The sequence below is a fragment of the Hirundo rustica genome, chromosome 7, assembly GCF_015227805.2.
Source record: "Hirundo rustica isolate bHirRus1 chromosome 7, bHirRus1.pri.v3, whole genome shotgun sequence".
In the NCBI taxonomy this organism is placed as follows: domain Eukaryota; kingdom Metazoa; phylum Chordata; class Aves; order Passeriformes; family Hirundinidae; genus Hirundo; species Hirundo rustica.
The window spans coordinates 27,078,226-27,100,213 of record NC_053456.1 but is presented as its reverse complement, the minus strand read 5'-3'; the positions used below and the strand labels follow the sequence as shown (position 1 = coordinate 27,100,213).

The following is a 21,988-nucleotide window of genomic DNA, read 5'->3' as shown; positions in this document are numbered from 1 at the left end:
TGTTTTTTTCTAACCTAAATTGTATTCTGATTCCATGTTTATAGAAGCTTTCTAAACTCAAAAGTTGAAAGAAGTCAGCTTTAGAGAGCCTTGTAAAAAGATTTTAAGAAGCATGGTAAAGTGCTCAGCCATTGAATAAATAGTTAAGTAGAACTCACACAGAAGATAAGTATCAAAACCTGCTTTTCAAACAAATTTCACAAACTTAGTCTCATGTTCAAAGAATACTAGAGTACATTATGTTAGTATCCTTCCATAACTTCTGCTTTGTCCTTTCTTCAGTGAAAATTTTTGTTGAGATAGGAAGAACCTTGGGATTGTTTGTCTTCAGTTTTATTTCTAAAGAAAAAGCACTAGCTTAAATACTCTAAAGGTCAGCTGGTATACACATACACGCACCAGTAGCAGAAAATTATAGAGCTCTACACCTTTATAGTGACTACTGTTCATGGCAATTCGTCTCGTTAAAAACATGTTCATACATGAAAATTCAGGGTTTTTTACTTGTGCAAATTCTGTTTCAAGTCCTTATGCTTGGGAGAAAAGTCTGAAAATGTGATGGCTTTAAATGATCTAGCAAATTAAGCATTTGAAGAACCCTTCTGTAATTCTAATAGTCTCAGGAATTTTAAGAACTTGCTTTTTGGTAATGTTCTCAGTGCTCAGAGACAGCTGTATTTACTGTGCTGGAGAAGCAAAAGGAGTCATAAAAACAGCAATGAACCCTGGCCCCCAACGCTAAGCAAGGGTACAAAACAAAGCCAGGTTTTGTTCACTGATTTAAACAAGTAAAAGAGCTCTTGAAAATCAACGATCCCAACTTGCCTTTCCTCTGCTGGTAGAAACATACAGCAGCTCTTTGTTTCAGTATCATTACTCAACATTTGCCCTGCTGCAAGAATCTCCTCCAGCCTGCACGGTGGGGAGAAGGAGGGAGACTTTCTTCAAACCACGGCACTTCGACCTCAACTTCTGTGCTTCGCTGCACACAAGCTGAGGTTGTGCAAGGTGATCCCTTGCATTACTACTAAGAGCAAAAGTGGTCATTTACCCTCACCAGAAGTCCCAGTAAGGGCATTCCATTTCTGGCGTCTCTGCAGCACACATATGTTGCACACTTTTATCTATTCCCCCCCTGCTTTAAAGGTACAATTTGAGGTTCACTGTAGTCAAAGTTGACTGGAATGTTAAACTACATGTGCTTGAGCGATTTTTTTAAATTCATTTTTCTTCCTCCCTTCCTAACCTCTAAAAAATACCTAGAAATAAAGCAGAAAACACACTTCAGTGCTCACTTGAAACAATTTCTTCCTCTGCTTTTCACTATCTTTTTCATCACAATTTTCTACCTAATCTTTGAATAAAGGATCACATGAGATAATGATCTGTTCTTCAGCCATATAATCCAGAGCTGTCTAATCTCTCAGACTGAGTCAAACATTATCCATCCACTTTATCATTCTTAAGCGTAATACTTTCTGCTAATACAACTGCTTCTTTCTTGTTTAGTACTGTAGAAGTAGCAGGGATCTCAACAGCAGCACTGTCCTGTTCCCTCGTTTCACTGGACGCAGAAGAAGGTGGCTGAGATGGTGTCCCAAGAAAAAGCGGAGTCCTCCTCAGCTTCACAGCGCGTTTGTTCACAGGGTTCTTACTCCCTGCAGCCTGGGCTGGCACCTGGCTCAGTGTCCCTTCGCCAGTGCTCTGCCTTGCACGGGGAGCCTGGGGCTCGCCGGGCACTGATGTGCACGGTGCAGATGTGGTTTCAGAAGCTGCTTTGTGCAGCATCAGCCTTTCACTACGGGGTTTAAGAATCGCTGCAGAATGTGAAGCGTTGCAGGCAGCTACCTTTAATGAAGATGAATTCTTGACTTCTATGTGGGTACTTGTTGAGGGACCTGAGAATCTAATTGGCTGGGGACCCACTTTACATGGTAAACAGCCTTCCACTTCAGTATAGTCAATTAATGGTCTGTAAGACAAATAACTTCAATTAAAAAAATAAACTATATCTATAAATTGTTATTTTTACAACATTATTGCAACAGACCATCTGCAACAGCGTTTCACAAGTAGGTTTAAATGATACTGTAACAAGCATAAATTACAGTTCCCAACTGTTCATCACTACACTCGGGGTTGCCTTTTGTGAACAGAACCATCAATCTCTTCTGCCTCTCTTAAGATGACACAGTAAAAACTGTCACAGTAAAAACTGTCGCAGTGAAGTGGCTGTAGCTGGCTCAGGTGACTGTGCAGTGGCACCTGCAAAAGGCTGCTTTTAGGTAATGTGTTGAGAATGGAGCTGTAACCAAAAATATTGCCATAAAACTGCAGAGAGGAAGTTCTAGAAATACCTTCTGAAAAAAGATCTCACAGATGTGAAAATCAGTTAACCTTTTAAAGTTTTCACTTAACTTTCTGGTTAAGCAGTCCATTTAACTAATACTGCTCTGTAGTTTTTCAAGTTATTCCTTGTAACTTGAGAGAAATCTTAGCAGCCTAAAAAAACCCCATAATTTGTTTTTAACTAGTTCAGTTGTGCAATTAAGTGCCCTGTGACATTTTGTAAGAATGTAAATTAAGAAACCAGCGATCTCAACATGCAAAGATATTTAAGGAACCTGAAATTTTAGAGGGGAGAGAAAAAAAAGGTGGCACTGTACTTGTTAATTGATTTTATGCCACCTATGCAAATCAGCATACCTTTTATAAACTGGAGGCATACGATGCAAACTGCCTCTCAGGGGGCGTTCTTCCAGAGTCCAACGTTCAATCAGCTCCTGAGGCACTCTCCAGCAGCTGACACCTGCATTTCATAGCAGCATTGTACTGATGAGCTGAGAGAACACCGCCATGCAGGCTTACACCTGACTAAATACATGAATACATGTATTTTATTATGCAGAATTTCAGCTCTCACCCTGCTGACATGAGCATTGCTGACAGCTGACATGCTGCTTCATTCCTGTCAGCTCCTGTCCCCTCTCTGAAACATCCCATTAAACATTTTTTCCCCCAAACAGCCACTACTATTTTACAATGTTAAAGTTTATGCGGAGTTTTTATTATACTTAGGTGGCAAATATTTTTCTTATTTAAATGTTTTAAAGAATAAATACTGAAATAAAAAATTATTACTCTACCTGTCCCTTCCCAGGCATCGAAAGCATCCATCATCTTTTTCAGCTCAGCTACTGAGTAATAGCTCCAGATGTATTGGATGTTATTTCCAGCTTCTCTAGAAATATTGTTTTAAAGGTAACAGTTATATGATTAGTTAGCTAAGTCCTTAAAAATGTACCACTGGTGAAATATATCATACCAAATACTAACTATAAGGACTTAGCAGTAAATTATATATAAAGTAGAAAGGAAAATGTTACTCTGGTTTTGTTTTTATTCAAATAAGAGGTTCTAATCCTCCCGTGAATGCCTATTGCTAAAAATGGATATTCATGAAAGAACAGATGTTCACTGAAGAATTACAGAATTAATTATTTAAAAACTATTTTTCTAGAATACACAGTAGGAGAACCGATACCTGATATGTTGCCAGATACTCTTGGAATAAATATTAATGTTCCCAGCCTAAATTTAGGGAGATACACATCCTAATTATAAAGATGATGAAGTATCAAGAGCTCTATCTTAATCAAAAGATGCAGTGAGATACACTTCTGACACTGCACTGAGAGTGACAAAGACCAGGTGCTTCCAGTTGTAAGTACAAGTTTACCAATAACTTCCAATTACTGCCACGTAAATACATTAATAGTGTCGTACAGCTGCACATGTTCTTTAAAGAATTAAAACCCATTTCCTTTCATCTTTGGTTCTCAGTGTTCAGCTATCTTAGAAGATTGCAAAAAAGAACTGCATGAATCGCAACCAACCTTGCAAATATTTCTGGAGATTTTTCTGTATGGGGATTTATTCACTGTATTTAGTGTAAATATTAAAAATTAATTTTTAATTGTTGAGACACTTTAAGAATAAGAAGTCAAACAGAATAAGAACTTACAGCAACTGCATGCTAACCAGCTTGTGTGTACTCTCTCAAATTCCTAACCTCCAGGCTTAGGTTTTTTTCTTGTATATTTGTTTAATGTGGCCATTCTGTTATCCAGCTGCTTTGGGAACTGGAAAGATTCCTTCCACAGATTTATAGTACAATAATGCTGCATTATGCTACATATGATAATATTTAGGCATAATTATAACATGTATTTATTCTCACTTCAGAAGGCTTTCATGTTTGACAGTCACCTTTTGTACATGCTTTTACTATGAATTTTCATTCCTAGTGCCTTATTAATTGCATCAGGCCCATCAGCTCTTGTGGCATACACACCAATAATTTTACTTTCACAGCTTGCTCCAGAAGTGTTGAGATAGTGCAAGACCCAAACTGTAGGCTTGGTACAAACCAAATGGTAAGAATCACAGAAATCCAACAAAGCCTGGAAAAAACCATAAAACATAGATTATTAATAAGAATGCAGAATTTTTAGTTGAATAAGCTTTCATATTTAAGTTTTCTTAATTGTAGCAGTGAGCTCTTTTAAGTAAATCAAGGATGCAGTTTTTTCTAGAATAATGTCTAATAGAATAAGTTATTTCTTATCTGATGTTACCATAGAATGTTGTGAAACTAGGAGGTTCAGAGAAAGGCAACAGAAACAGTTAAAGGCAAGGCAACTCCTTAAAATATCCAGAGAAACTGAAAGGCCTGGAATTGTTTTACACTTTTCAAAAGGAAACTGGTAAGGGAGAATGTGAAATACAGAGAAAAATAAGCTGCTAAAAGAATATAGGTGACTGTCAGGAATAACACAGCCAGAACTGGTAATATTAGTTAATTTCCTACCAGTTAATTAGAATTAGCTTTTATGTTACAATACTCTAAAGCCTTAGGATTTTAAATAATATATTAATTATCTTTTCAACATTCTCATTCTAAAAAAAAATGTCAGAGGACATTTTGTCTTACAAGTTTAAGGAATCATTTGTAAAAGTGAAAAAGAAGCCCCAACCCAAATGACTTGAAGGGATCGAATTTAATTTTAAGTAAAATTTGAAGCCAAATAGGAAAGTAAATGTCCTTCTACTACTCAAGTTCTACAGCAGACTTGCATGTACAACACTCACATTTAAACTGTTGCTGTATTGCAGTGATGGTAAAAGCTGGTGTCCTTAACTATAATGACTGCATTATCAACTCTAGGATTTCTTAACCTAAAACTCTGAATTTACTCATGATTTAGTGTGGTCACTGAGGAGCGCTAACTTGGATATTCTGTAGCTTTAGTGTTTGGTGCTAGTGAATGGCATGGGTTAGAGAGTTCACCATCAAAAATGTAAAGACATGTCAGGACCTTTTTAAGCTCTATGTTGGACCTTGAAGAGTATGTCTCCATTTCATTGGCCAAATGATCAGAGAGACTGTATGGATAAGGGATTCCAAAATAATCTGCTTCCTCCTGCAGTGCAGTTCGAACTCGTTCATCTCCAGGGATCTGCACTTCTCCATGAAGATAATCCAAAAGATACTTAAACAGGTTCCCATCTCGATCAATTAGACATGCTCCTGAAATCATAAACTTATTGAAAATAATGTTTCCAGCAAGTGAAGACAAACTTGACACATTCCACCAAATCATCAAGTACAGCCTTTTGTACAAAACTTCTGTACTGGTTTTATTTAGGAGGAGTAAGTATACTGTCTTTATTCTTTTTAAATGGTATTTTGTTTCCCTGGAATATTTGTTATTTGAAGATAAAATTCTTAGTGCAGTAAACATTTCTTTGGAATTTCAGTGAAATCACTAATCTGCATAAGAACACAGTAGCATACAACCTCAGCTGTTCTGCACTCTGCTTAAAATGCTAAAATCTAATTCTAGACACATTTCTAATTCTAACTACAGGTGTACCTTCACCCACTGTTGCAGGGATCTGTTCAATTTTGCTTCTAGACCATTTAAAAGAATTAAAATTAACATCAGTTCCAGTACACATCTAGTCAAATCTTCCCTGTATATTGCTCAAGTTATACTGTATTTGTTTCTTTTTCTCTCCTTTGCCTGAAGGACCCAAGAAACCCAACCAAAGCATACAGTCTGTGCAACAGGCTGTTCACTGCACTGTGAAACATGGTAACAAAGTCCTGCTGTTATGCCAAGTCCTTATGTTAAACGCTTCAGGTATTTTAAACAGTCTAATGTATGCAACAAGGACTTACTATCCATCATCATCTCTTTTAACTGCACCTACTTTGGCAGGATTTCTAAGTCACAAACAAGTGTGAAATTTGACCCATGAATAGTTTCATTCAAATTTTTATATCAAGCCATGGTGGTGAAAAATGCATTTTTTTACTGGGTTATAAGGTATTCTGAAACAAAGATTAGACCCAAATCTCTTTATGTAATGAACAGAGGGAATGAGATGCCTCTGGAGATTATAGGGCTTCACAGACAGGATCCAAGATAAATGCCAAATACTCTGCCAACTTCAATTTTATCTGTTTTTATATTCTTACTGAAGAAGAACATTCCAAAGCCACAGTTTGGACAGGGACGTGGCACTGTACAAATGTGCGTGTTTGCAAGCACGAGTAGACTTGTGGAATTCAGATGAACTACCTGTACATATCAAGTCATGCATGCAGAATTGTTTTCCAGCCATTGGAAATAGAAGCCAACTGATGCTCAGCAGACTGGGAAAAGACCTTTACTATAAAATGCATAAATATATATAAAAGCGTGTGTTTACCAGAGGGCTCCGTGATCAGAATGTGTTATTTAGAGCTGCAGTATATTTACCCGTCCCGTCCACGTTCAGAGGAAGGCGCCCGCTGAACACGGCAGCGAGCATGGAATCCTTGAAGCGGCGTACAAACAGCCCCGCACGTTCGGCCGTAGAACATCCCGGACGTCTTCAGCCTTGCCCTCTTCCATTGCATTAGCCAGTGATGATGTTCATTACGAGCTATTCACACCTAAAACAGATACAAGTACAAGTCAAACCAATGCCGGCTACAGACTTAACGTATCACGTGCAAGATCTAAACATCCGCTCAGCTCTTGCACGTCTGTAACGGGATACCCGCTTTGGAAACAGTTCTGGAGACCTAGTAACGCAAATAGCCAAATATTCTGCACCTTTAGTCTAAAAAACTATGGCGTTTTACTTTGCTAGGAAACACAAAGTTTACTCTTTTGCGACAAATAGTTCACAGCACTAAAAATGCATCTCTTTTTGAAACAATGACAGCGCGGCCTCTTTAAAAACCGATCTTTAACTGGGGCCGCTTTAACTTCCCGAGCCTCTCGCTCGCCCCCTCCATCCCCCGGGGCGCTGCTCGGCCCAAGAGCGGGGAGCGCAAGATGGCGGCGGGCAGGGCCAGGACGGGCCGGGCCAGGACGGGCCGGGCCGGGCCGGGGCAGCTGAGGGACAGCCCGTGTGCACCGGCCGCGCCCTCCCCTCCCCTGCCCGCCCCGGGGTCCCTGCCGCCGGCTGGCCGGGTGCAGGGCCCCCGGGGCTCGGCTGCCGCCGCTCCTCGGCGCTGCCGGCTGACGATCCCTCAGGCGTCCTCCCAAGTGTGGCTGACCCGCCTGCAGTCGGCTGCTCTGTAAGGCACAAACCGTGCTGATAACGTGTGGGTTTTTTTAATTGCAAGTACGAGCTTACTCAGAGTGGCTTTGATTCTGTTGCTGTTTCTATAGTCTCCATAGTCGGAATCAGAATGGTTTGGTTTGGAAGGGGCCTTGAAGATCCTTTACTTCCAACTACCGCCTTGAACATGGATAGAGCATCCATTGCTGCCCTGGGCAACCTGTTCCACTTCCTCACCACCCTCACAGAAAAGAATTTATTTTTTTCCTAATAGCTAATATAAACCTGTTCTCCTTCAATATGAACTCGTTTCCTCTTGTCCTGGCATTACATGTTCGTGTAAATACTCTTGCTTATCTTTCCGGTAAGTTCCTTTAAGGTACTGGAAGGCTGCAGTTAGGTCACCTTGGAGCCTTCTCTTTTCCAGACTGAACAAACCCAGTTGTCTCAGCCTTTCCTCAAAGCAGAGATGCTCCATGTCTCTAATCTCTTGGTGGCCTCCTCTGGACTCCCTCCACCAGGTCCCTGTTCTTCCTGTGCTGGGGCCCCCAGAGCTGGGTGCAGTGTTCCAGGTGGGATCTCAGAGCAGAGGGGCAGAATCCCTGCCTTGTCCTGCTGCCCGTGGGGCTCTGGGTGCAGCCCAGGACACTCTTGGCTTTCTGGGCTGAAATCACACATTGCTGGGTCATGTCCAGCCTCCCCTCCACCAGCTCCCCCCAAATCCTTCTCAGCAGGGCAGCTCTCAGTCTGAGAGCACCTTGAGCTGACACCTGACACAGTGGTGGTGGGTTGATGGCAGATGATCTTGGTCTCTTCCAACCTTGATGATTCTGTGATTCAGTCATGAGGCAAGATGCCTCACTCTCGTACAGTCATTTTAAAAAGACATTCAGAAAGTGTCCTATTAAATTCCTTATGTCTGACATAGAGTTGTGTGGTCATCAAAATGCATGCAATAAACAATAGAAAGGTAAAGAAAATAGATTCTTGTTACACTTTTGTCTCAGCCTCATTACACAAAGTTTATATACATGAAAAATATTTCTAAAATGCAGCTGGCATTTTCTTAAAAAAAAAATACAACATTATGTCTAGTTCCCACTTAATTCTCATTTATTTGTTTAGAGTTTGGGGTTTTTGCCATAACATACAGTAAGAAACCATCCCTGTGGATACAGCTGCCAAGTGACTAGGAGTTGTGTGCAAAAGTTAACAGCACCAAACTCTGGATTTCTGCAGACTTTCTGGAAGGTATGAGCTAGTTATAAGTTTAGAATATATAATATACAATATATTATATAAAATATAATATTTATGTATCATATTTACTATATAATGAAATAACTAAATCCCAAATGTTAAGAGCATATTTTTATTGCTACCTGAAGTCCAGTAAAAATCCACCTACTTAATCGTATACTGCACATATAAGAAACATGTCTATATTGTATTTAGTTTACTCAGTTATATCTGCAATTCTTAGTGATTTTCATCTTGTATCATCCTAATTTTTTACTCATAATTTCCTTCTGGACCTGTTTTGTCACCAGCTTAAGGTATTTAAAACTTCAGCTACAGGCTCACTTGCTGAAGGGTCAGACCAAATGGTAGGTAACAGAGCAGCTACAGTTCCATCACTTGCTTTATCCTGGTCTGTTACTACATTTTTATTTTTGGGATTACCTAAATATTCATCGGCTACTCTGGTTTTAGTTAATATTTAGGACCATAAACTTTTAATTCAGACTTCCCTTCATAAAATGAAGAACCTTAGAGGAAAGAGCCAAATAAATCATAAGTCATCATCTGGTCCTAGTACAGGAATTATAAATTCTCTTTGAAATTGTGTAACTCTGAGTGATCACTTACTACTTAAAACTCACTTCACATTATCTTAATAGTTCTACCCACCAGGAATGCTTTAGTCATAGCTCACACTGTATTAGGCACTACAGGATTAATTCCTCCACCAAGATTCTTCTCAGACATGAATATGTAGGTATCTAGTAAGGTACAAATTCAGTTCCCACATGATTAGAGCTTTCACAAGAGTGTGTGTTTTTCCCTCACTACCTTTCATTTCTACTCAGTTTAAAGACCAGTCATAAGATCCCAAGTGACTGAAACCCATAATTCTGCTCTTAATATACATTTAAAATATATAGGCTGTGAAACTTGGCAGTGCTTTAAGTTCTTCCCTACTTCGAGTAGCTGGCAATTAACTGGAGATTTTTACATGTGAAGTGTTCCAGCGTGGGAGTTTCTCAGTGAAGTATAAAGGAAAGTATGACCATGGGTGGAAATTCAATATTTCACATTTTATTTTAAATTTATTGCCCACAGAAGTGACATAAACACTAAATGGAAGCAAATTGGTGATTGCCTCTTCAAGACTTGAGATCACTGTGGAATTGGAGGAAATGAAAATTCATAGTTGGATCTGGAAAGAAAACACCACCTTGTGGAAAGAAGAAGGAGGTAAGTTTTATTTGATTGGTTTTCTGTTTTTAAAGTTACGTAAGGTTATTTGCTCTTTTATTTGGCCAGAGATTTATAGTGGCTACAGTCACTTCCAAGTTTCCTTGTAAGGGAAAACGTACCAAAGGTATATGATGTGTGCGGGATCAAAGCTGTATTTTAAGGATTTTGCATAGAAGCAAAGGGTTTTGCAGCTTCAGGGCCACACTAAGAAACTGTCATACATCATTCACTAAAAAAGGTAGAAGCAAGGGACTCTCCAGATGCTGTTTAGAGCAGATTATGAAAAGAGTAAGTTCATGAAGATCCATGTTCACATAATGCTACTCATATTTGATGTGTGATTCCTTTGACTTACTTTATAGAATATTGTAATGTTGGCATGCAGCAAGCTAAGGTTTTTCTGACAATTACTGCATTACAGAAGCTGATGCTTTCTTATTTCAATCTTCTGCATCTCTGTAAATCTTCAAATAAAACATTATTTCTGCTTACTCTAAATTTACCAATTCCTGGATCAAATTTAGCAATTAATGTCCACCTAAGCTAATGGCAGAACTGGGCACAATTAGCCAGTAAAAGAGAATGTATGTGAAGAGAGTGTTAAAGGGCTTTTGGACTTAGAAGAGATTTTGGGGAAAAGCATTTAATTAGACTAAAGTACTTCTATGCAATTCACAGTCCTAATAATATTACCTGAACCGCATTAAAACAGGGCTTGCTCAGTGTCAGAGACTTCCTGCCCTTCCAAGTCTGCAGGTATGCAGGCAGTATATGATCTACTAAATTTATCACTGTTGCCTTCCTAACTGCCCTGATGCCTGTCTATATATTGTTATTTCATGCATAGATACTAATAGCTCAAAATCAGCCAAAAAGAAATTTAACTTGCCACTGAGAAGGAATTACAGGTCTTTCTCCCTTAAAGGAAATCATTTTCCTGAAAGCCAAACACCTCAAACTCTTCCTAAAAATCTGACAGCTACGTGGAATATCTGGAATTTTCTACTCCCCTCCTCACAGTGCACTAAAATTGATGCTAAGCATTCATATCCTTTATATCTACTTTTTTTAAAAAAGGTATGTTATTAATGGTATTGAAAATGTTTTTCAAAGATACGTAGCTGGGAAGTTACAAACACCCAACTCCTTTATAAAACATGCAGAGATGTCACTCAAGAGCAGGAACCGTGGATTCGCGGTTAATGACCACTGCATATCCCACTTTTGAAACGCCCCTGACAGAACGTGAGAGCCCAGCTGAGCCGCTTTAGCCGGGCAGCCCCCGCACAGTGTGACCCCGCAGCGCCGTGCTCCCTGACCGAACGTGAGGGCCCAGCTGACCCATTTCAGCCTGGCAGCCCCCGCACAGTGTGACCCCGCAGCGCCGTGCTCCCTGACCGAACGTGAGGGCCCAGCTGACCCATTTCAGCCTGGCAGCCCCCGCACAGTGTGACCCCGCAGCGCCGCTCCCCCTGACCGAACGTGAGGGCCCAGCTGACCCATTTCAGCCTGGCAGCCCCCGCACAGTGTGACCCCGCAGCGCCGTGCTCCCTGACCGAACGTGAGAGCCCAGCTGACCCATTTCAGCCTGGCAGCCCCCGCACAGTGTGACCCCGCAGCGCCGTGCTCCCTGACCGAACGTGAGAGCCCAGCTGACCCATTTCAGCCTGGCAGCCCCCGCACAGTGTGACCCCGCAGCGCCGTGCTCCCTGACCGAACGTGAGAGCCCAGCTGACCCATTTCAGCCTGGCAGCCCCCGCACAGTGTGACCCCGCAGCGCCGTGCTCCCTGACCGAACGTGAGAGCCCAGCTGACCCATTTCAGCCTGGCAGCCCCCGCACAGTGTGACCCGCAGCGCCGCTCCCCCTGACAGAACGTGAGAGCCCAGCTGAGCCGCTTTAGCCGGGCAGCTCCTGCAGCTGTGTGACCCCGCAGCGCCGCTCCCCCTGACCGAACGTGAGGGCCCAGCTGACCCATTTCAGCCTGGCAGCCCCCGCACAGTGTGACCCCGCAGCGCCGGGCGCTCCCCGCTCTCCGCCCCCTCAGGCCCCGCGCGCGCCCGGCCCAACGGCGCCGCCTCGCCTCGGGCTGCGCGCGCGCGCGGCCGTTGGCCCTGAGGGCTCCGAGGCGGGCGCGGCCTCGGCGCGGCGCGGCGCTGCTGGGCGGTCTGTGCTTCTCCCTCCCTCTGTCGGGTGAACTTCCCGCCGTTTGGAGGGCGGTTTATTTAAATGCGTCAGTTTGAAATCTGTCCTGACAAAGAACAAGCTGGTTCTGGTAGTGTGACGTGGTAGAACCTTGGGGTTTTTATGTATAAACTCGGATACTTAACGTGAGGGATAGACAAGCTAAAAAAAAAAAATTATGATCTTTAGAGGTTTCATGGTTTATTAGTTAAGTATTTTGCCTCTCTGTGTTAATGTCTCGTGTTGATTAATTCGTTCATCTGTTTTAATTAACAAAGGTAAAGACTGGAGCAATTATTTTGACTTTAGACGCAGAAATCCTCGTAAGACATAATAAACTCAATTTTGAAAAGTGTCAAAAAGATAATTTATTTATTTGGACGTTCCCCTTGATGGTGCACAGATTGATTTTGAGGATGGATAAAGGCGCAACTGCTAAATCGTCATCTGTGTTCACCTCAAGTGCTGCTAAAGGATGGATGAAGAAGAGGGATGGAGCATTACAAGCTGCAAAATGGAATACTTCTTTAGCCTCTAAGATCAAAACTAAATTAATAAGTAAGTCCTGTTAAAATGAAATGGAAGCTGTATACTGTACTTAGAATGTATGGCTTCAGAAGGAATAGTAATTGTATTTAACATGATTAGCTGAAATTCTGCCTATTAAAACTATTCTGTAATAGGCGTAGGTAGGTTTTCATTAGGACAGTAGGGATATATATTTTGAATATAAAGCTTTTTTCTTTATGTTGTCAAAATGCATATTTATTATGAGAATGTTTGAATGTTTCAATTTGTAATTTAAAAAAAATTATAAACCTTTTTATGCCTGTGAAACTATCAATTTTCAAATGTTTTCTTCTTAAAATAACCTGATTTTTAAAAATCCAGACTAGGGCAGAATCTATGCATGAAATAAACTTGAAACTGACAGAGTAGTCATCAGAATGACAGCCACATAAACGATTTTATATTGGAAAGAGTTTGCTGCTGTTGCACCAGAATCTACAGATAAAAACATCATCATATAGTGATAGTTCATACAGAGAGGGCCTGGAACGGAAGCTGTTGAAAATAATATTATTTTGTCTCCTTTAGATAATTCATCTATGTTTAAAGTGTCTTTACAACAAAATAACAAAGCATTAGCTGTGGCTTTGAGTGTTGAAAAAGAAAATTCTCGCAAGCTAAAGAATGAGAAGATTTTTCTTCAGAAGGAAATAGAAAAACTCCAGCTTCATAATATCTCACTTCGTCAAAAACTAACTTCTTTGGTATGCTGCAAATAATACTATTTAAACTCAGAGCAGCTAAACTAAGCTTTTATCCTTTTTTGAAACTTAATATTACTTCTTAAAGTGCTAACTTAAAATTCGTCTCAGATTTGTGAAGTCCTATCACCTGACAGCATAATATTTACATTTGATTTTTATTTTGTAGCTTTTTTTGAACTATTTTGTCTATCAGTATGTATATCTATAGCTATTTTATATGTTAAATATTAAACATAGTCCATATTAAATATGGACTATTTAGTCCCAGGTTCACCTTTATATTTATAGGTATTGAGATGAGTTTGTGCTCAATTAAGTCTGAAAAAAAAAAATGCAGCATAGATTCACCTTTTATATCTTGTCACTTCTTAAGTCAGAAGCCACTTAAAAGATATTTTTTCTATTATATGCAGAATAAAACTCTTATTGGAATAGATGCATTTTTGACTGAAAACCTCTTAACTGCAATAGAAATAAGCAGTCCTTCTGAGGTAAGATGTTTTTTCAACTTTATCATATTGAACTCATCTTCCAGGGTAAGGTTTTCAAAGCATCAAATTGAGTGCAATGTTGAAATACTGCTGGTGTAAAACATTTACCCCAGTTCCTTAAAACTTGGAATTAAACCAGAATAGTAAAACAGATGGAATTCTTTTACTGTACCGAAAATTTAGGATTTAATCTGGTTTTCAAAGTATCTAAAGGTTAAATATCAGCCCGAAAGAAGAATTCGTGTGGTTAAAAAAAATAAGCTTAGCACTTCATTATGTAGTAAGCAAGCTACCTGCCTTCCTTGCTTAGTGCTGCAATAGATATCTTACATCTGGAAACTTAACCAGAAAACATAGTCCATGTTAGTCCTTGTGTCATGGAAAAAATACAACTAATTTTAAAAAAAGGAAAATACCATGTTGTCTGTTCTGAACTTGTTTAGTTTAGCCTTGTGCTTTTATGTGTATAATGCAGTGTGCATGAGTTATAGCTACATTTAGAAAGCCTGTGCATTCCTCTGGGATAAAAGTAGGCTATGTATTTTGATGAATTTCGTAACAAAATATTTTGCTTTAAAATTATTGCACGTGTTTGAATATCATGTGTGTTGCATCAGTGCATGTATTCTTTTCCCATTCATTTTTGCGGGTTTTTTTTCGTGTGGATATTTCTAATACTTAAAACGTAAGAGAATATTTAACTATTTGTGTTTCCCTGCTGTTCTTTTGAAAGGATCTCCAGAGTTCCTTTCCCCTGTCAGCTGGCCCAAGCAGCCCTAGTGCTGACCAGTTCAGGAGTACACGTCGGTCAGCTCGGTAGGTGGTTGTATTAAATGCCAAAGCTGGTTGGTGTCTGTTCTCTTACAGCTAATCTTTGTCCTAGTTAGTTCTGTGGTAATGAGAAAAACATTTCCTGTTTAATCCAGAAACTAACTGTTTGCAACTCAGAATTTAGAGAGAGAGTGGTAGACAAAACTTGTGTTTGAGTAACTCGCTGCTTGTTTCATGAGATCTCACCAGCTCAAAGCAGGATTCTCTATCGTCAAAAATACATTTGCCCCAAGACAGAACCTGATATCATAATCGAGTTCTTGTGTTCTGCTATTAACATTTTTAAGGGAAGATTTTAAACAATTAAATGTCATGACAGAAAATGTAGTAAAAATCTTCACAGTAGAATTTTCTCTTTTCAGATCTGTAGAATTGCGAGCAAAGCTTCCTTTTGTTGCAACAGCTAATGCAAAGCAGCAAGGTAGCCCTTCTCTGGGTGGAGCATCAAACTCTTACGAGTGTACCACTAATTTGACAGAGGAAATGCATTCAGATCAAGTCAAGTTTGCATCACTCTGGCCTTCTGGTACAAATAATCAAAAGTCAATTGAAACAGAACCAATGGTTGACAAGTATAGGTTTTTGAAAGGTATGATGTATTTCTGTGTAAGTGATTTATTTTTCAAGCTCTCTGAGAATTAGTATTTAATAATTCATTACTCAATGTGCAATACAGAAGGTACAGTAAGATTCCTAAACTGTTATAAGCTAGTAAAAAATAAATGCTCATCCATAAGTACAGGTGTCCTGACAATCATTTATGGAATAATAATAGCTGAAGTAGTTAAAGAAAAGTAGTTCTATTTATGTCCAATTTCAAAAGTCCAACTTCAGTAAATTATGAAATTACCTTCAGTTTACTAAATTTTTAAGGACCAACCACAGAATACGCGTATTCAGTTAGAAATAAATGCGCACTTTTCCATACTTCTGGTTCAGCCTTCAGTAGTTTTAGGTAACTATGCTCTGTTCTTCTTTTCCCCAAGCTGCTGATTTTTTTTTTTCTTTGCAGAAAACCAACAGCGTCCAGAATTAAGTTGCAGTAGTGCCTTCCTGACTCATGGAAAAGATACACAATCCTTAGAACAATCTGAGGAGCCAACAGAACAATATCATGATAGTTCATTGCCATCCTATGAAAATGTGACTGAAAGAAAGAAAAATGCAGTACTTTGTAAGTCAAAAACTCAACCTAATATAAAGGATTTTGATAAAAAATACAGGTCATTGAATCTGCCTCATCATGATATCAACAGTAGCAGCAACGCCAATGATAGGAATTTGCAGGAAGGTTTAAGGGACTCGTCTCACATTATTCCTTCACCTCTTAAATTTAACAGTGAAAGTAAGACAAATTGTAACAAGCTGCTTTTTACTGACAAGATGAAGCCTGAAGAAACTGTTTATGATGCTGATATGGAGTTGACTGCTAGTGATGCAAGTGAACTACTCACAGTTACAGCAAAATGCAGTTATAAATTGCACCAAAATAAAATTAACAATGCCAATTCTGACAAAAGAATGCCAAATTTCAGAAAAGTAAAATATTCTAAGAAGGATAAAGAAAAAATTAAAAGCAAGACTGAAGTCCATTCAAATTTGCATGCAGAAGAAAGGCACTCTAGGGCTGATAGTAGTGAAACTTCAGAAATCACTGATTCACAAACTCAGCTATTCCAAAGTCAGAGAGAACAGCTACCTGCAGGAAATTCTGTAGAGCAACAGAGTAGAACAAATAAAGCTAAGGATGCCAGGAGGACATACCAAGTTAATGTAGGGAGTCCAAGAGAACAAGAGACAACTAAAGAAACTTTCTCAGCGGTGTTTGGAGAAGTGGAACGCAGGAGGCAAAAACCAGACTCAAGCTCATCTGTTAACAGGATTCCACCAGAAGTTTATTGTGCTGAACATTTACCATTCCAAGATAACATTTCTGATGTATTGCCTTTACAGGAGGGTTTTCTGAATAAAAACAAGAAAGATAACAAACCAACAATAAAGAGGAAAACTTCTCAAAACTTTTCCAAAGCAAACACAGCAAAGTCCTGTAGAGAGGAAAATAGCCAGTATGGAGAATATATTTCAAAAAAATCTCAAACAGAGATAAACCAATGTGACAGCAGCAAGAGAAAACAAGACCAGAAGAATATTACAGAGAGAAAAAACAACAAAAATAGTAGTTACAGACAAGGTAGAGAAACTGAAAATGACGTTCCTCATAGTCAGAAAATAGATCAAAAGAGCAGCCATTTTTCACCGGGCAGATTGAAGCGTACATTGGCAAAGGCCAGCCGGAAAGCATATATAATACCAAAGGAAAATCTTACACGGTTCTCAGTTTGTAAAAATGAAGAGTTAAAAAATAAGGATTCATTGCTTGCAGAGGCTGGGAAGAAAGTAACTGTCACTCAGCAAATGCAAGTAGCTTTAGTTACTCAGAATGGTGTAGATCTGAATACACCACAAGCTAAAGAACAAGTTGATGATGGTGTTAACAGGTTGAAGAAGGTAGATTCCTTAGCAGTGGCAAATAAAACCTCCCACATAAGTAACTTTCCTGATGAGCATGTAAAGCAGAAACAGAGATTTAGTTCTGATACTACAGAAACCAGACAAGAAAGAAGTTATTTCAGGCATTTTGATCAGGGGGGTCAGAATATTTTGGATGACCAGGAAGTCCCTCATGAAGTGAATTCCTTTATGAGTAAATTGAAGCCTGTGATTGAAGTGGAATGCTGTAAGAATATGCTATTTAAGGCAGATAACTTTTCCCAGGAAGATCTTTCCAATGTGGAGCTCCCAGCTCTTGATAACCACAATGCTTCCATCAACTTCTCTCTACTGAAAAGCTCTGAAATCCATGGGCAAAATGATCGTAATGAAGAACCAGATGCTGAAAAAGCAGAACAAAATATGGATCATCTTTCTAAACAGAGTAGCAAAAACACTCTGAAACCTTGTCATGGTAAGTGTGTGGGCTAGAAAAAGCAAGGCATTTTGAATTAGGTAGGGCCTAATAGGTAACATGTCTGCTCTTAATTCTATCCTCTCATTGCTTGTTGAGAGTGGATAAAACAGGAGTGGAAAAAGGTAAGAATGAAAATCATCAAAATCTTCTATATCATCTATCGGTTGCAACATCTTTTTTGAATTGTGGTGACTAATATCCTTGTTATTTTTCAGTATATCCCAAGATGATACTTAGTAGGGCAGATGTAAGATAAAATAGCTTGAGCTTTTTATCCATGGGAAGCAAGACAAGACTTTACTGTTTCCTTCTTAAATGGAAAATGTAGCTGGACCTAAAGATTTCGTTTTTGTTTCTTTAGAAACACTGCAACTCAACAGGAATTCTGATATCTAAAAGAAAATGTTGATTAGGTTTTTCTATAAGCTGCCCTTGTGCCAACTTTGATGTGACAATCTCTTTTTTTAAGATAAATTAAGAACATAATAAAACTTTAATGTAGTCTGGAAGATAGGTTTAAATTCTTCTATAATAAATGCAATCATTATAATGCAATGGAGTGGAGTTAATGGAATATAACACTTCTGTACAAGAGTTTTAATATACTTTAGAACATAACTTTGAAACTCCATAACATTAGAGATCTAATTTGTAAACATATTTGTTCTCAACAAGTTCCTGTTTATTTCATAGTTTGAGAAAGCCCCAACACCTAGACAGTATCCTAGCTCAGATTAATAGTTTGAATCCCAAACTATTTAAGCTAATACTTGGCCTTGGCTTCATTTGAATGCTAGGACACAATGGCCAAAAAAATCTCCTGTTTTACATAAACACAGAATAGGAACACTGGCATAATGAGACCATTATATGAGGTATCAGTCTTTGTGATTTGCAGTTGTGTCTTCTCATCTTCAGTTCCTTCTTTGGAAGGTGGAAAAAGGATCCCATACTTCTAGAAGCTTTAATGGTAAATTAGTAAGCCCTTGTGATCAGCAGTATCAAACACTGCTGGCATAAAAAGCAAGGGAGTTATTTGATCTTCATCTATTTAAGCATAGTTCAAAAGACAGTTAACTTTTCATCCTACATCCAAATCGAAATCTTGAATTGAAAGATTGCTATGCTCATTTTTTACACATAGGCCCAAAAGAAAGGCATAAAGCTGGAAAATGCAGATCTAAAAAACTCTTGTACAACTTGACTCTTCAGATTATACGTGTGTGCCCTCCCCCTGTGTTCAAGGCCAGGAGCTGTGAGCAGTGTTACTTTTGTAAATGCAATAAGGGAGTCCTGAGCAGTCGCTCATGGGGCTCTCTGAAATGTCCCATGAGCTGAGGCAGACCTCAAACAGCTCCAAGTTTTTACAGGATGAAAGCTGCTCTAGTAGCATTTTCTTTGATCATCTATCCCATTTTGTGTTGAGTATCTTTAGTGTAGGAGCAGTAACCAATGTACCTGAACTAAGAAAGACATATTAAAAGAATTATTAATCAAAGTTTACATAGTGATTCAGGAAATACTTAAAATGAAGCATATAAACTACTGTATTTACAGGAAGAAAAGTTTTCCAAGATCTGACAAATACTAGTATACAACTTCACACTTCTGTACCTAAATCCCCCCAAACTTTAGAAGACTCAGCACCACTGAGACGAAGCAGACCCACTATTTGCTACAAGGAACCCAACCTACACAGGTAGGTACACATAAATTGGGGCTTTTGTTCTTGTCTTTTGTGTACGTAACTACCCCCAGTAGAGATTGGTTATTAACCCCCAAACAAACAGTTGTGAGCTGTCATAAATCTCTTTTGCAAAGATACTTCAGTGTCAATATAAAGCTTCTCCAGTTAGTGTGGCAGAATTTCCAAGTGCCGAAGTAAGACAACAGTAGTATTAAAATTCTAAAATATAGTTTGGACTAATTAAGAATAATAGTGAATCTTAATGTTTATCATGATATAAACCACTTTAGAGATGAATAATTTTGAATGTTATACTTAAAGGTAAATTGTACCATAATAGTGTCCATGTAATCTTGTCAACTGGAAAGGAAATTTATGTACTAATATTATATAATTCAGTAGTTTTGCTTTAACTAGCTATATGTAATATAAGAAATAATTTAAGATATATTGATTTTATTGTTAGTTATACTGAATATATTATAAGTAATTTGCCTCTTAGTATTCATAGCAAATTTAGTGGCACAGGATTTTATAGGTTATTAAAATACAAGACATAAATTCTGAAATTTAAAAGAGGATTTTAAACCCAAACTTCCATTAAGAAAACTTATATATTTGCTCTTACATGAACAGATCTAAATATAAACAGACCTTTATATTCATTACTTCTGAAAATATTCTGTAAGTTTTTGCCAGCAAATTGTTGAGGTTTTTTTGTTTGGTTTGGATTTTTTTAAAGTATAATATTAAAGTATAATATTAAATTAAGTACCACTGAGTTGAGTGTGTGCTAGTAGGATGTGTATTCATGAAGTAAAGACAGTAGAAAGGCTTCCCTGGATCAGTGTTGAGAGTGGAAGGATTATAGCAACTTACTTTATGACAAAGGTATAAAAAGCCTTTTTTCCTGGCAATACAGTGGCAGGACAAGAAGATAAATGCACAAAATGAAAAAAAAATTAGACCACTGTTCTCATACAACCTCAAAATAGTTTTTATTTCTGTGGGTAAGCTGACAATTGAAGCAGTGAGACTGAGGAAAGGTAGGAGCTAAATGTAATGTAGGAAATCTTCACTTTGCCATTGGCAATTCAGAAATATTTATGCCAGATAACTTGTAAAAAAATTGGAAAGGGATTAGAGTCATACTTTTATCTTAACATACTAAAATACTGTAGTATTATATATTGACACATTGCCACTCTTTTACTCCAAAATATATGGTTCTGTATTTCTGAGAAATGGTAACTAATAACAGGAAAAAAAAAAAAAAGGTTGATGTCAGTCAAGATTTTAGATGATTGTCTTCTATTTATATTTTAGTTAGATTTACACTGGACTTTGTTTTATAGGAATATCACATCCTAATATGATAGAGGTCATATAAAACATTAATATTTCTAGCATTATTTTGGAAAGCAGTAGTTATCTATGTCTTGCCTTTTCAGACATACTTATTTTCCACAAGTTTAATTTCTTTAATGTATCAAGCTTTCATTAATGCTATTTACCATTTGAATTATTATGATTACATTACTATAGTTGCATAGGTGCTTGATGATATTCATACCTGATGTCTTTTATTTCTTTTCTTTGCAGCAAATTAAGGCGAGGGGATCGATTTACAGATACACAATTCCTGAATTCCCCAGTCTACAAAGTAAAAAATAAAGGAAATTTTAAAAGCAAATCAAAATTTTTTGAAGAATAGAGAATTGCCTTTATGGACAATACTTCTGAAAATGGGTACAATTGTGTATGTATATATGTAAATGTTTAGCAATGTAGAGTGTTTGTTGTTCTTTGATTAGTAAAGGTCTTCCGCAGTGAAATTCTCTGGAGAAGAACCTCTATAAAATGGGCACAGAGTACTTTACTGAGGAAGGCATATTCTGGTTAGGCTCACTCGTGTTTTGTGTTTCTGGTCAGTAATTTCTAATCTGTTCAAATGGCTTGCTGCACTTCTTAAATTGTTAGAAAAGATATGTTTTAATGACAAATAAAAATAAACCAGCTTTGGGAATTGTACTGTGAGTTTTTCATATTTATTTTGAGTGGAACCATTTCTCAGTGCTGGTTGGAACAGACACACGCATCCCGAATTTTTACGAATTTATTGAAATAGATAGAGATAATCCCTCTTTTTTTGGTAGTTGACTTTTGTGTTTGACAGAATCACACTGAGATTTCAGTGAGGAAATTTCATTGAGAAATAATGGAGGGAAGTCAAGTGTCCACAAACTGTGCCAGAGGCAGCAAGGAAGAAAGAAGCACTTCAGTAGGAATTCAGTAGCAAATAGGATCCAGACAAATCAACACCTTGAGTTTCCAATTTGAGAGTGCCAGTGTGACAATACAATAATGTCATAACATTCAGCTTTCAGGTTTTTATACTGCTTTCCCTCTGCATTCTATAATGTGCTGTCAGCTGACAGTTTTCTGGCAGTATC

General features: G+C 38.3%; 2 protein-coding genes across 2 annotated transcripts; one reads left to right on the top strand and one right to left on the bottom strand.

Moving 5' to 3' along the window:
- Positions 1–1,168: 1,168 nt before the first annotated feature.
- On the bottom strand, positions 1,169–6,962 carry KCTD18 (potassium channel tetramerization domain containing 18). Its single transcript, XM_040070021.1, is given in 7 exon segments — positions 1,169–1,972; positions 2,707–2,809; positions 3,147–3,241; positions 4,270–4,463; positions 5,379–5,590; positions 6,828–6,896; positions 6,899–6,962. Coding segments are annotated over 7 exon segments (1,269 nt in total). The 3' UTR covers positions 1,169–1,440.
- Positions 6,963–12,213: 5,251 nt separating this feature from the next.
- On the top strand, positions 12,214–21,566 carry SGO2 (shugoshin 2). Its single transcript, XM_040069736.1, has 9 exons — positions 12,214–12,333; positions 12,688–12,842; positions 13,383–13,558; positions 13,972–14,049; positions 14,783–14,865; positions 15,243–15,469; positions 15,893–17,845; positions 19,406–19,547; positions 21,138–21,566. The coding sequence occupies exons 2-9, from the start codon at positions 12,701–12,703 to the stop codon at positions 21,247–21,249; spliced, it is 2,913 nt and encodes a 970-aa protein (XP_039925670.1). The 5' UTR covers positions 12,214–12,333; positions 12,688–12,700; the 3' UTR covers positions 21,250–21,566.
- The last annotated feature ends 422 nt before the right edge of the window (positions 21,567–21,988 follow it).